Source organism: Pogona vitticeps, chromosome 2 (genome assembly GCF_051106095.1).
Source record: "Pogona vitticeps strain Pit_001003342236 chromosome 2, PviZW2.1, whole genome shotgun sequence".
Lineage (NCBI taxonomy): Eukaryota > Metazoa > Chordata > Lepidosauria > Squamata > Agamidae > Pogona > Pogona vitticeps.
Window position 1 is genome coordinate 150,362,029 of NC_135784.1, and position 15,086 is coordinate 150,377,114.

General features: G+C 47.8%; 1 protein-coding gene across 1 annotated transcript in view; it reads right to left on the minus strand.

Moving 5' to 3' along the window:
• Positions 1-14,265, minus strand: part of ADCY6 (adenylate cyclase 6) — a 56,054-nt gene extending 41,789 nt beyond the window's left edge. Inside the window, exons 1-4 of the mRNA XM_072990836.2 lie at positions 13,764-14,265; positions 9,171-9,259; positions 8,438-8,567; positions 6,399-7,239 (exon numbers count right to left, since the gene is read on the minus strand). Coding sequence (XP_072846937.2) covers positions 6,399-7,238 — 840 coding nt within the window. The 5' untranslated portion in view covers position 7,239; positions 8,438-8,567; positions 9,171-9,259; positions 13,764-14,265. The remainder of the gene's footprint in view (positions 1-6,398; positions 7,240-8,437; positions 8,568-9,170; positions 9,260-13,763) is intronic.
• Between the last annotated feature and the right edge of the window lie 821 nt (positions 14,266-15,086).

Here is a 15,086-nt window from a genome sequence, read left to right on the forward strand (position 1 = left end):
AGTGAAGCTGTTGTAATAAGGAAGTTACATGCTCCCTATAGCCAGCACCAGTCAACAGTCTGACTGCAGGATTTTGAGCCAGCTGAAGTTTCTGGGATGTGGTGGCGCTGCGGGCTAAACTGCAGAAGCCTGTGCTGCAGGGTCAGAAGACCAAGCAGTTGTAAGATCGAATCCATGCGGCGGAGTGAGCGCCCGTTGCTTTGTCCCAGCTCCCGCCAACCTAGCGGTTCGAAAGCATGCAAATGCAAGTAGATAAATAGGGACCACCTTGGTGGGAAGGTAACAGCGTTCCATGTCTAAGTTGCACTGGCCATGTGACCACGGGAGATTGTCTTCGGACAAAACGCTGGCTCTATGGCTTGGAAACGGGGATGAGCACCGCCCCCTAGAGTCGAACACGACTGGACAAAAATTGTCAAGGGGAACCTTTACCTTTACCTTTGAAGTTTCTGAACATTTTTCAAAGGCAGCCTGATGTACAGTGGGCTACATTAGTCCAAACTAAGGCATGTGTCACTGTGGCCAAATCAGACCATAAGTATTTTCCCAAAGAACTAACCCATAGGGAGGTACACAGGAATAATGGGGCAGGACCTACAGCTCAAAGCACATGCTAAGCCTGTAAAACGCCTCACATGTAACCTTGGACAGGTTCAGCTAACAGTGGCAAGTGACATGGAAGACTCTTCCCTGCTTGAGATGGCAAAAAGCAGTTGCAAGTCACAACAGGCAATATCGAGCAACATACGTAAAAACATTGCCTGATTTGGATTAAAGTATCACCTTGTATTTGTTGTTGTTTTTACGTGCCTTCAAGTCAGAACTGACTTATAGAAACCCTAATAGAGTTTTCAAGTCAAGTGAGATATTTAAGAAGTGATTTTTCCAGTTGTACACCCCTGGGTGAGTTTCCATGACTGAAAAGGGGTTCAAACCCAGGCCTCCTGAGTCCTAGTCTATCACTTTATCCACAACACCGTATGTAGCACGCCCATATATTGAAGACTTCAGCACCCGAACTCCATGAACTAGCTACCCATGGGCCGAAGACCTAGACAGACCTTGGCTGTGGAATAGTGGCCAACAGAATGAGACATAGGCCGTAAGGTCATCAACTGATACATCACTTGAACCCATATTTAATTTAAGGTGCCAATATTTTGAGGCACTGCATAAACTTTAAGAAAACAATAAAGTCTCCCAGTTCAGTTGACGGGAGCAGATCCTGCCATTTCTCGTCTCCCTCTGTTGCAGGCAGTCGCACAGCTCTAGCCTATAAGCAGTGTTTTCTCAGCCTTATCTGCAAATCCAAAGGTAAGAATTAGGCATATGCATTGTTTTCAGGAAAATGTGCAAACCGGACTAAATCAAGATGATTTGTGTAATTGTGGAATGATGTGGTGGAGAAAGAAGATACTGTTTACCCTCAGGGCACAGCAAAACCACAACAGATCCCATTCAGTGTTGGCAAAGTGTAAAAGAGGGCCAACAATGTGAATTAAAAAAAAAAAGGAAACTAAAAGAAAAAGACTAAATTGCTGGCACCAAAGGAGATGGTGAGTGACTGCTAATAAAGACTAAGGTGGTAGAGAAAGCTCAGACTGAGGTCACCCTGCAAGGTGTGTAGGCATGTGTATCTTCTTGCAGCTTTTCCATTGACCGCTTTGCAGAGCGCTCAGACAAAGTCAAAAACTTGCACCAAGCTTTTTGAGTCCTGGAACTTTCATCTTTTAATTTCCCCTCTCACTCAACTTAGTTAATAAACTTTATTGAAATATTATTATACTATTAGGATTGAGAGTGTACACAACTGTGGAATCATGATTGTGGCACAGGGCTTTAAGTGGATAGGCCACACAATTAGGGCACTGTATAGTTCCCTCCCCCAGTCATAGGGATTTGCATTCAGCTCCATTTTCTGGCATATTTTGGCCTTTTTAAAAAAAACCAAAAACAACCTAAGATCTAAAACTATACATATAACATCACAGACCGAGATGAAGTGGGTTGGAATGTGAAAGGGTACAGGTTGGGTTGCCCTGTTCTCTACGCCCTTTATTTGGGTACAGAGTCAATTAGGAGGCTTCTGCACATCCCTAGTAATAACAGAGTCCTACACTGCAGGGCTACTTTTGCTTCGGTAAATATATGGGTTGAGCTTGGAAAACTCACTCTGTCAGGATACAGCTCCCCAAAATGGCCAATCTAGAAGATTTTCAGAGCTGCTCTCAAAAATTTTTTTACTTTTCCCTAGCTCTGCCTTCAACCCACAACCACAACAAGGACAGAAAGAACATTTGCAGAACACCAGGTCACTCTAGAAGGTTTCTTGGCCTCCAGCAGGCAAGCTTTGTGCTGTTCCCCAAAGCTCTCTAAGGCAGATTAAGAGAGTTAAAAGGGCAAGAAGCTAAACCAAACAACGCAGGGCTCCGCACGGATAAAGATTCTGCAGTCTGGTAGCAAAGCAGCTCCATTAGGTTCCAGACACTGAGAGAGAGGGGAGGAAAAAACACACATTCCCTTACCAGCATAGGTTAGCAGCACAGAGGTCTTCCATTACACAATGCAGTTATTAGACCAGAAATAATGTAGAGGTATTTCCTTAAGTAATTGCTACAGGGCTGGAAAACACACCATGTCCAGCTAATCCACAGTAGGTAGTAAGTCTGTCACCTCAGATCAGCCTGACAGAGGCACTAGCTGTTGAGGCTGCAAGGAGAGAGCAGCGATGGACCTTAAGGAAAAGATCTCTCACATGCTTATGGGGTGGAGTGCCTGGTTGGTGCAATAAATTTTCTGCCGCATGGAATACATGAGCTTCAGTGCAGAAAGCCTAGATTTTCATATCTGCTTAGCCGTGAAACTCAGAAGCAGAATACCAGTTTGGCAAATTCGAAGTCCTCTGTTGTTGAGACTGATTTCTTCTGGTCACTTTAAGGTCTCCCCGCGATTCATTTTCACTCTCAGGTATTCACAACCTGAGTTGGGCTCCTTCAACTACATTGGTTGGCCAGGTACATTGGAAGAAAAGGCTGGTGTTCTTTGTCCAAAATCAGTGGGATAGTGAAGCTGCTCGGAGAGCATTCTAGCCATAAACGAGAGTATTCATACTCCAACTGAACCACCCAATGTTGTGACTACACGCCTCCTCTTATCCCTAACCACTGGCCATTCTGGCTGTAGCTGATGGGAGACAGAAGCAAAGAACATATGGATGGCCACCGATCCTCTGCTACAAATGTGCAAATTCTCCACAAAACATTATTATTACTGCTCTGCTCCAGGATTGCTTTCAGTACTATGGAGCCCACAAGTCATGTTAAGGATCCATTCTTTCCCATAATGCGACTGACTATAGCTGCTGCTTCTGATCTTACCAAGATATAGCCGGTTCTATCCATAGTTATGGAGAAGGGCATAAATCACTCATTTGGAAAAAAAAAACATTTTCCCAGGTACACAAAAGAAAGAATTCTCTTTCCATTACCCACGTGCAACTGGACTCTTAGTAAATACTTTCACTCCGTAGACTCTCAAGTTCTGGACGGTGCTGAGTCAAGGTAATTTTCCTTTCCTATTTAAACAGGCTGCAAGAATTCCAAGCATCATATGGGAACTAGTTTTATTTCATGGATTTTTTTTTCCTTTTGTACAGTAATGTCAGGTCTTAGAACAAAACAATTTATATATCCTTGAAAGGCTGACAAGAGAAACTGTATTTTTAATCACCTTCAGGAAAAATTGTTTAATATTAAGTGTGACCAGGACAAAAGGGGCGAGAAAGAGGAAACAAACGGGCAGCATTACTGCAAGTGAATGAAACCAAGGCGAAGACGCAGCAGATGCAAGCATAGCAAGGTGAGAGGGAGAAAAATCTGATTCCTTGCAACCACTGAAACAGTCATCCAGCAGACAGATGACTTTAGAGATGCCAAACTCCATTTTTTTCTACAAGAAAACAATCATCTTTCAGTTTGCAAATCCCAGCAGCCAGCAAAGAAACACTTCCTTTACTTTAAAGAAAAAAACATCCTGCAAATTTTCAGGGATCTGAAGTTTTAAAAACGCATTTCTAAATATATTTCAAAGGCTTACACATACATCATCAAGAGGACCTGGAATATCTCAGACCATTCTATTTAGACATCCTTTTGAGGCTTCTCTGCCTCTCCTCCTTGTTCACACGTTCACTATACAGTACACATTTGAGGTCCAGCATTAATCCCACTGTAGCACAGACTTTCACTATTCCCATGATTTGCGTTTAAGGAGTAAATAATGTAGTAGCTTAAGAACATCATAATTGCAGCACAATTACATAACTTTTCAGCATACTGTACTGAATTCAATGAATTTTAGAAGGATGAAAATATAAGAAAGGGAAAATTGTTTTGTTACTTTGCTTTACAGAGGACAAGGAACATGAGTACAAAGGTGACGCAAGTGTCAATTAACACAGAGAAGCTGAATTTTTCCATTAATCGGTTCAATGAATCTGCACATTTAAATTACACTTCTTGTTTTCACTTCACCAATCAAACAATTTAACAGAGAACCCAATCCAAGAGTTACATCATAAGTATGTAAAAAGTAAGGATAGAGATAAAGTAGGAGGTTTATAGTGCTGACTTTGTAACGACAATAGTATTGTGATGACACAAGTCAAATCCTCAGGACTTGGGTGTACATAATGGTTTTCTGTAGGGTCCACAAGCTTGTTGTTATTGCCACAGTGCCCTCTGAGACACAAAACAGATAAGGCATTATGCTCCTTTACAGAATTTTTTTTCTATTCATCTTTGGACCACCACAGAACTCTTTCCCCATACAAATCATTATAAATTTCAACTCCTAATCCATACAGGACTGAAATAAGATCAGAGGCATAACTATTAGGGCCACTGGGACAGAACTGGTGTAAACACACATGCACACAGATTCATGGAACCTTGGGACATGGGTTATAGAGACCTAGAACAACTAGAGGAGGACAGAAAGTAGAGCACCAAATGCTTCCCCTCAAAAATCTAAAATTTCCACCCCAACTTCCTCTGTTCCTCACCTTAGAATTGCCCCAAACACTTGGTACCAATGAACCACCACCACCACCACAGAGACTGTCCCCATGTTAAGAACGTTCAGGGGAAATCCTGCAGAGAGGCCAGTCAGATTCTGTGCGAGGCAAACACACCTGGCAGCAGCTCCAGCCACACAAATTTCCAGGCGGATCTCCACCATCATTGAGCACCCAGGGTGAAAAGGAAGGGGGCAGCAAAACACAAGGACATGTTTAGAAAATAATATACACATCCTACATCCTCAATAAGCTTTTATGAATAAACGTATTGATTTTAATCAACACAACTCCCCTGTGATTTATCTTGCTTAATCCTTAGAGAATCATTTTGTCTCTTTTGAAAACGTTTAATCCCTTATTTTCCTAGTGTATATATGTGACATTTACAGAATCTAATGAGTTCTAGAACTACAACGTTCTGCTCACCACACATGCACTGAAACAGGAGTGTGGCAACGGTGGCATAGGGGGAAAAGGGAGGGGCAGCAAAACACAAGGACCTTACAAGATCTTCCCATAAGACCCAGTTTCTCATGTTATGACACCATATATCATTGGGCGGCCACTCCCCATGCTGCTGAACCAGAAACTTTAGACCAGGGGTTTTAAACTCAATTTTCCTGGGGGCTGCTAGAGGCAGAGTCTGGGTGAGGCTGGGCCGCATCAATTTTCCGCCAAGCAGAGCCAGAGCCCGAGGAAGCCGCCCAGGAGTTTCCTTAGCTGACAGACAGGTGGGCTGGCAGGCAGGCTGCAGTTCTGGATGGAGGGTGCAAGAGGTGCTGTCTTGGGAGAGAGCCGGTGAGCGAGGCAAGGCTTTTATTTTACTCTTGACAGCAGAGGATGTGTGGGCGCTTTGGGGGGCCAGGCAAGGCGAGGGCCACAAACTATCATTTGGGGGGCCACAAATGGCCCCCAAGCCACATGTTTGAGACCCCTGCTTTAGACTGATTGTTAGGCCAGAGTTAGGAAAAGGATGTTTCTGTGAACTACATATCTCCAGGAATAGATTCCCCGATTGACAAGGTTACTAGGAGTCGCCGTCCAAAGAAAGCAACTCTGCCAAAGTTTGTGATAGGCTACATGCTCTTTGTTTTAGAATAAGGCCTGAGTAACCAGAACTCATTACTACTACCATGATGTGTTTTTTGGGTTTTTTTTTTTTTTTTTGGTAAAACAGTGCCTCTCTTTTAACCCCACAAGGCCACACTGCTCTGCCTTCAGCAAAGCACAGCCACCGTTCCATTTGTGTCAGGTTTCTCGCCTGCCTTTCCCAGCACCCTTCCCTTTGTTCCCAAGGCCCTCCTTATCCTTCCCTGCTTACCTGCTTCCAAAGGAAGGAATCCGCCTTGTTTTGATGCCAAGAGATTACCAGGTGAAGCACAGAGAGCACGGCTCCTGCCAGCACCGCTGCTCGCATCCGCACGGGCAAGAGAGTGTAGATGATGTAGATGAAGAAGATGCTCCACCAGACCCCTTCGGAGGCGCTGCGTGGAGAAGCCAAGAGGGTGCCCAGTGCCTGCACCCCACACAGCGCTCCAATGACCAGGTAACTCACCGCCCACATGCAGTCCTGGTGGAAGCCAGTCCGATTGCAGAGGACCATGAGGGAGAGGAAGAGGGCAGCTGCCACGGCCAGGGCAGCAGCATAGGGCACGCGGGGCCTGCCAGGCGCACAGTGGAACAACAACATGATGCCACAAGCCAGCACCAAGACTCCCATGAGCACTGTCAATGAACTCTGGTTCATCTGGAAGAAGTAGCGCTGATAGAGGCGCTCCAGCTTGGCTGAGCGGAAACGCTTGGAGCGGAACACCTGCAGGAGGCGCCGGCCACAATCGCCGGTCGAGAATCCCTTGGCCTCACCCGCTCCACCACCTTCCTCAAAGCCCAGGTCCACCGCTTTGAGTCCCAAATCTCCTGTCCCAGTACTAGATGGAAGAGGGAGTGGCTGTGCCTGCTTCTTGCCATAATGGTCCTCTTGCCATGAACAGTTCAGCCCCAGTCCTCCACTGCCTCCTCGCTCCAGTTCCGGGTCTTGTAGGCAGCTCATGTAGCGTGGGCCGCAAAGTGTGGGGCGATGGCGCTTGGGTCCATTGCGTTCCCCCCAAGCAGTTTTCCGCTCATCCACCTTGGGCACCAGGATGCCACTAAACCAGGACATGCTGTGGGAAATGGAGACACAGAGAAGTTTCACATCAGAGTGGACCTCTTGCAGCAGTCCAGAGATTGCCTCCACTCCTAGGCAGTATGGCCAATATTATGGGAGGTGTTGTCTACTAATATCTACAGAGCCGCACATCTCCTGACCCCTCATTTACACAGATTCACTTCTCAAAGAGGTGACACTTCAGGCCCCTCACCAGGCAATCCAACAGGGGGAGCAGTTCCTGCTTCAGAGATTCAGCCCTAAAGGCGTAATACAGCCCAGTTTTCCTTAGCTCCTCAGGCTTGCCCTTCCCTGCAAAGCAAGAGAGGAGAGTCCTTTATGAAATCCTGGGAATTAGGAACATGCTGAAGCTGTGTCTCATCAGTCCCTGGGGCAAGCTGAAGAGCTGGGCAACAGGGGCAGAGGACAGGGTACCAGGAGAGTTTCCCAACATACAGCCAATGGTGTAATGGAGCCAGGACTTGTAGGGCTGAAGCCCCAGGATTCACTGATTAGCAGGACTATAACACCACCTGCCACTCACCGCAGGCCTTCTTGTTCCCTCTGAGCTTAGGTTCAGAGTTGTTGAGATTTTCCCATGATTGGCATATTACTGCAAGCTACTCCTGCTGCCATGTAACTATATGAGGGTGCTTTGGTTGTAAACAGGCAATTAAGAGCCATTCGCTTTACAAAGGTCTGCCCTTCACTTTTTGACATGGGCCAATCCAGCTGCCTTTAATTTTGGCTTCTCCATGCTGTTGTGTTAAACTTCTTGCTGCACTTTTTAATTTACCAGTGCACACAGGGCACAGGTGGCTGCAACCACTATGCATGGTATTCTTTAAGGAGACAGGCTAGGTTAGAGACAGTACTGGATATCAAGACAAAGTTGAGTGGCAGGACACAGGAGATCTTGGGAAAGTCAACTTGTTTGTACTACAACTCTCAGAGTCAATGACGGCTTGGGGAGAAGTAGTCCAAGAAGGTAACTTTTCCACACCACATTCAGAGGTATCTGAGAAAGCAAGGTAAGAATGCTAGAATAAGAGGTTAAGCCAATTCAAGCTGCAGGCAAAGAGCACTTATTTCAGAGGCACATTTATGAAGTGTTAGAGAGCAGTGCATGACATGGCAAAAGCCTCTGGAATAGCAATGCGCTCTTGCCAAGCTCAAGAGCCCCTTGGTCTCTACTTCAGACAAAACCCCAGTACCTGAGAGTCCACTGGGAAGTGGGTGCAATGAGGCAACATGGATCCCCTAAGAAAGATGTCAAGCAGCAACTGTGAGAGGGTCCTCCTCCTCTTCCTCACTTCCTCTTCAGCATGGAGCCAGGGCTACAACCTGCAGGGAGAAAAGGAGGTGGTTAGGCTGGTCCTACGTGTCTGATCCCATTCCAGAGTTGCAGAAGCACCCAGAGTACTCCATTCTGCCATTCCCAGGAAATCATAGCTGGGTTTCTCTCTCTTGGTCAATCCATGGGGCATCACCACAAATTACGTTATCTTCCACTCCCAGTTCTATTCCAGGCATTTTAGAATTATTGAGTTGCTTTTGCAGACTCCAAACAGAAAACTCTACTGAGAGTTAATTACGTTTACATCCCAACTCATTCCCTTCCTGGGTCCTCCCTCTCCTCAATTTTTTCTCTGTCAACACTCCAAAAGTCATAGACCGAAATATAAGGAGGGACAAAGATCTCTCACTCAAAGCTAGGATTTTGCAGCCATAGAATAAAGGGGAATCAAACTGGTGCCAATGCTAGAAATCTGTAAGGGTTCCCGGCTCTGGCCCAAAATGAACATGTAGGATGATCACAACAGCTAACTTCAATTTAACCTCAAACTATTAGGGGTGGCAAGAAGTGTTTAAAAAGATAGAAATGGGATGCATTTTTGGCAATTGCTGCCACAACAAAACAGTGATTAATATATATGCAAATATTACCTCTGAGAAGAGCAACAGACATTTCCCAACATTCCAACCAGCTTCAGGAGGACCAAAAAAAATGGATTTACGCAAATGGAAGGGATGAGCTATAGAGAAAGGAAAAAGGCTTGAAATCTAGAGTCCTCAGGACCAGGGAACAGGGTTTGCCCTACCTCCTACATGTCTTCCTGCTTGAATCTACATACAGTGGTGCCTCGCTTAACGATTTTAATTGGTTCCAAAAATTCATTGCTATGGGAAAACATCGCTAAGCAAAACGCGTTTTCCCATAGAGATGCTTTGAAAACCGGATAATCTGTTCCAATGGGAACGGATTGCCGTCCTTAAGCAAAAATTGCCATAGGAAATATCGCTAAGCAAAACGCGGTTCCCCCGTTGGAATGCATTGAAATCTTTTCAATGCATTTCAATGGGGGAGGAAAAAAATCACCAAAAATTTAAAAAAGAGTCAGAACGAAGCCAAATTTGGTTAACAAAGGGTTTATTAAGTGCACTAACGATTTCAAGCACTCTAAACCCTTTTTAAACAATTTAACACCTTTTAAAAATAGCGAAAACGGAGCTGTCAAAAACATCGCTAAGCGAAACAGGGGACCTAAACTGTCATCGCTAAGCGAAGCAAGGTCCCGAACATCGCTATGCGAAATTCCCCCATTGGAAACATCGCTAAACGGAGCACAAGATCGCTCCAAAAACCTCATTGCTAAGCGAATACATCATTAAACAAGGCAATCGCTAAGCAAGGCACCACTGTATATGGCTATTGTTACACAGAGACAGTGGGTTAAAAAGTGCTACTGTTCAAAAAGCAAGTAGCCATTCAAATAGGAACTGCCCAGTGCCATTGACTGAGCCTTGCTTTTTGCCATCATACATACCTAAGCAGCTGCATACAGATGGGCTTTCTCATTCAAACACACATCCTGCCATCATAATGACAAGTACTTGGCTAGCATTTATTCAATAAGCTTAATGAACTCTGCCCTAAATAAATGAGTTAGGTCAGTCTCTCTGCTTAAGTAGCACAATGAGATTATTTGTACAATTGCGGTAGGAAGTTGAGTCCCTAGAACAGTGGTTCCCAACCTTGGGTCCCCAGATATTCCTCGACTAAAACTCCCAGAAGCTTTCATCACTAGCTGTACCGGCCAGGACTTCTAGGAGTTTTAAGTCAAGAAAATCTCCCTGCCCTAGAAGGACTAAAGTCTCAATTCCCAACTCCTTTCTTATTTCTTGAACTTGATAGGTCTCTAGAGATTTTGCATCTCTCTACCAATCTATTATCTATCAAACTGCATATCTGTGCATACTCTAGACCAGTGGTTCCCAATCTTTTTAAAGTCAGGACCCTTTTTATAATAGCCAAGTAACCCACAACACCCACCACATTTGCATAAAAATAATTTTTAATAGAGTAAAATCATTCCTTCTCAGAAAGTCGAGGCTTCTTTCTCCCCTAAAGGGCCTGTTTTTCTTACAGACCACAAACACACTAACCTAAACATTCCGCTCCAAAAGGTTGAGGAATCAATTACAGTATTTAACATGGGCTACAGCATATACATAAGGTTTCCTGTGACCTCCAGAAAACACTATGTGACCCTCTTGGGGGTTGCAACCCCCAGGTTGGGAAACACTCCTCTAGAGTGACCAAGAAACAGAAACAATGGTGGGGTTATGCAAATGAAGAAAGACTCAAGATGACAGGTAAATACTCAGTGTCCCTATAGGAAGAGATTTTACTGCAGAAGACATTTAAAAATGCACCCTTTTGCTTACTCCCATGCACATGAATTGCTAACACTTTACTGAGCAATGGATAGGGGTTACTTTTGTTGTGAGGGCCAGAACAACCCTTCTAAAAATACAGGTGCCCTTGTCTCACCAACAGTCCTTAGAGGAATTCGGAGACATGCAGAATGTACCCTCAACTTGATACAAACATCCTCTTTCCATTCATGTATCATCTGCCACAATAAAGAGCATTTTAGTAGCATTATTTAATGGAGTTTAAAAAACACAAATCAACAAAGCTGATATCATACATAGCCTTCTCTGTGGGATTCAGAAGGAAGATCAGCCTTTTCCTAAGCTTTTTCTTTGCCAGCTCATCTGATCCACAATACCCTGATCACGCACCAAGGGTGAAAAAGCCCCTCAACACACAAACACAGCCCTGCTGAGACTCCATTTACTAGAAGCTGGAGGTCAGCTTCCTCTCTTCTCCCAGGCATGCACCCCCTTCCATGAACTCTTGAGACGTTTTGCCCAGTGTGTGACAGAATGTATTTTGAAAGCGGGGGGGGGGGGGGGGCGGGAGAGAGAGAAGCAGTTCTGGCAACAGAGTCCCCTCCTCCCGCTTAGTTTGCAATTCAGCATGAAACCAAACTGGAATAGTTTTCTCCTTTCAAACTCTTATTTGTCTTGAGTGCCAGCCAAAACCAGGGCTTGTTTTAGCTCCAACCTCTTCAGAGAGTGATTCCAGTGCCCTCCCACACAGTTCTTATCTGTATCCATCCCAGGAGATGGCGTCAACGTAATGACATCACTGCCCTTTATAGTGAGGAACACAGGCCCACTTCAGAAGCTGGACCCCTCTTTACCCCTCATCCCCATAGACTGCAGCCTCCCCGCCCAGTAAAGAATAGGGCAGGCAGACAGCAGGATTCTGGCGCTGGCACATCTGACGTGGGATGGGGCAGCCGGCTCAGCCGACTACTGGCACATGAGGACAGCTTTGTGGTAAGCTGGGAGGTCAAGAGGTTCAGGACATAGCCCATCAAACAGAAACCCTGCTGGAATGGGTAAAATATTCAAGGGGATGGGGAGGGGAGGGGAAGGGAAACGACTAAATAGAAGCACTTCTTGCAGCACACAGCTATCAGTGCTGAATTTAAATTTAAAAAGCATTCCTAAATGGCACAATACAAAACAATAACAGTCTGATAAAACAGCCACAGTATCTCACTGGGGTCAGCCTGTATCTCAGCAAGAATGTGTGCCTTTTGCTCCTCTTTACTCCAGCCCCCATGGTTTAAAATGAAAGCACTTCCCCTCTCCCCCCCCAACACCTCTTCTGCCTGGGGTCCAGAACCTCTCATTAAAGCCTATTCTGAATACCACCGCACACTATGGGTTACACAGAGTTAGAGCAAAAGCAACAGAAGTCTAGCAGCGTTTCAGCAATTAACAAAACAGTATTTGTCAGACGCTTTCATGGACTGCAGCTCAAATGAACACCATGTTACCTGTGCTGGCATCAGTTTAGGAACATGCTTGACATGAGAAAAATGGAAATGCAAGGGGTACAGACCCTGGAGATTACCTGAGCAGTAGATTCTGAACAGACAGTTGTTGGGAGGTGACAAGTATGGGCAAAGTACAGCCCTTTCAGATACAGTCTGACTGCAACTCCCATCAGCCCTAGCCAGCACAGTCCATGGGGAGGAATTCTGGGAGTTACAGTGCAGCAACAACTTGAGGGCTGCAGTTTCCCACCTCATGTGTATTGGGGGGCGGGGGACATCCTTACTGCTCCACACCTTACATTGCCTGGGTGCTTGTGATGTTACACAGGAAGATCTGTAGGTTCTCAGTATCACCCTACAAGTCAGGTGACACCTACAAAACAGAGACACCTACAAAACAGCCAAGACACTGAGACAGATAAAGGTGGCGAAGCCCACCTGCTCCTCTTTGAGGGATGTGACCTGACCAAGCTGAGAAGCTCAGATAATAAAGTCCAAACCAACTTCTAGAATCAACCAATCCTTGCAGAGGGGCCGCATAAAACCAGTGGCAGGGGAAGGGAGAGTACCAGAAAGGGTAATGAGAAGTCATACATGCTGGTCTTTGCAAACAGAAGACAGGTTTAACACCCCCCCACCCAAATGTCCATACTCTATGAGCTGCATTTCTCTCACATACACACACACACAGCTGTTTAGCGGCCAAGGCCTTTTCGCCTTTCATTTCTGCATGCAAAGGGAATGGGGAGGGGAGGGTCATATGCATTTCGGGAAGGGGGGCGGCGGGGCGCCCGCGCAATGCCCTTCCCTGGGGAGCCTCCGAATAAACGGCCCCCAGAGAACTTGGCTGGCACTCGGCAGAGGCACCTCAAGGTTCCCCGCACAGGTGCGTCGCCAGGGGCCTGGTCCGAAAACCAGGGCTACCCCCTCCGGCGTCCCCTCTTCGGGGCTACCCCCCTCAGTCCCCTGCCGCGTCCTGGTCGCTCCCCCCGCCCCGCCGGGTAGGCCTGGGCGAAGGACGCCCCCGCTCGCCCCGCCAGCCTCCTTGCGGAGGTGGGGACGGCCTAATTCCTCGACCCCTTCCTTTCTTCCTTCCCTTCCCGCCGCCGGGCTCCCGTCCCTCCTCTCTCCTCAAAGGCCCGGCGGCGGACCCTCTCGGATGTCCCCAGCCTCCCGCCAACCTCTGCTGCCTCCCGGCGTCCCCCCCACCCCCACCCCCACCCCCGGCGCGCCGGGCAAGGTTCCCCCCCCTCTCGGAGGTGCCGCGCGCGCTCCCCTCGCCCACCTGGCTCGCGCCGAGCTTGCTTTTCCCTCCCCACCCACCCGGTTCTCGTCCGCTCACCTCCCGGCGCTCGGGCCGTCTCTGGGCACGGCAGGGCCCTCCTCGCCGGTCGGAGGGGACGGAAGCCAGCAGGGCTCCCTGCCCCCGGCGGCACCTCCGCGGCGCCCCCCCCTCTTTTCTTCCTATATGTTGACGGAGCGCTGGAGGCGGAGGAGGCGGCGGCGGCGGTGCCCCCCTCTCCGCCTTCGCCTCTTTTCCATTCCTGCTCGCTCCTTCGCTCTGGGCCCGTCCCCTCCTCCTCCTCCTCCTCCTCCCCCCCCCCGCGCTGTCCAGGGTAAACGCCCTCTAGTCCGGATCCACACAGGCTCGCCCCGTTCCGTGCGCTCCCGACCAGGGATCGCCGAGCGGGCGGCCTTAAAGGCACAAGGTCCCCTTTTTTGTCTGCCGCTTCCCTTCGGCGCGCGGGGGGGGGGGGCTGCGGGGAGCCGGCGGCGGCGCCGAGACGGGAAGAAAGGCGAGGAAAAGAGGAGCTGTGATTCCACGGGCAGCCAGTGCGCTTGGCAACCGAGCGGGAGGGGGCTGGCCCGAAACACGGGCACCTGCTGCAGGCGGATTGAAGAAGACGGGGAGTGATGATAGTAGTAGCAGTAGTAGTAGTAGTACTTTGGCCCAGCGGTGCAAGTGCAGCCCATTCCCCGCCCGTGGGGATGTGTGTGACCTGGGTGCCTTTCACTTAACAGACCCAAAGGGGAAGCTTGCCCTTCCCCTCACTCTGACTTGTGTCTCTGACCAGCATCTCCCGCCCAAGGGAGGAAGGAAGGATCTATCCAGTGTACTTTGGGCTTTGCTGAGCGGCCACCTGTTGATCCCACTTCCCAAACCGGAAAGCTTTCTCCTTCTGTGTTTGTTCCCTTCTCCACAACACACCTCCCGGAAGACGACAACCAACCCACCAGATCAGAGATGATTCTTTTGTAAAACCAGCTAGCTGCTGGCATCCCGCTGTGAGGCAGGCCTGTAGGTCCCAAATATTTTCTTGTCTGAGGCAAAGGACAAGTCGGTAGCAGTTTTCCCTTCTGTGTCCAAATTTAGGCTTTCAACACCGGCAACCAGATAGTAAGCGTCCCCTGCCCACATGGGGGTGGTCATGTGCACACACTTGCAGGTGGACAACCTGAGGGCCAGTTTGGGTCCCTTTAAGGGGAGGAAAGCATGGGATAAATAAAATGCATGCATGCATAAGTTCAGGCCCTGGGTGATACACACGACCCTGTCCTCCAAAAGAAGCAGCTGGCCAAGGGGTTTGGAGGCTGCCCCTCAGTATTTGCTGTCTCGGTCATACTTGTCAGTCGTCAAACCCCACCCATTCACAAGTAGGCACCA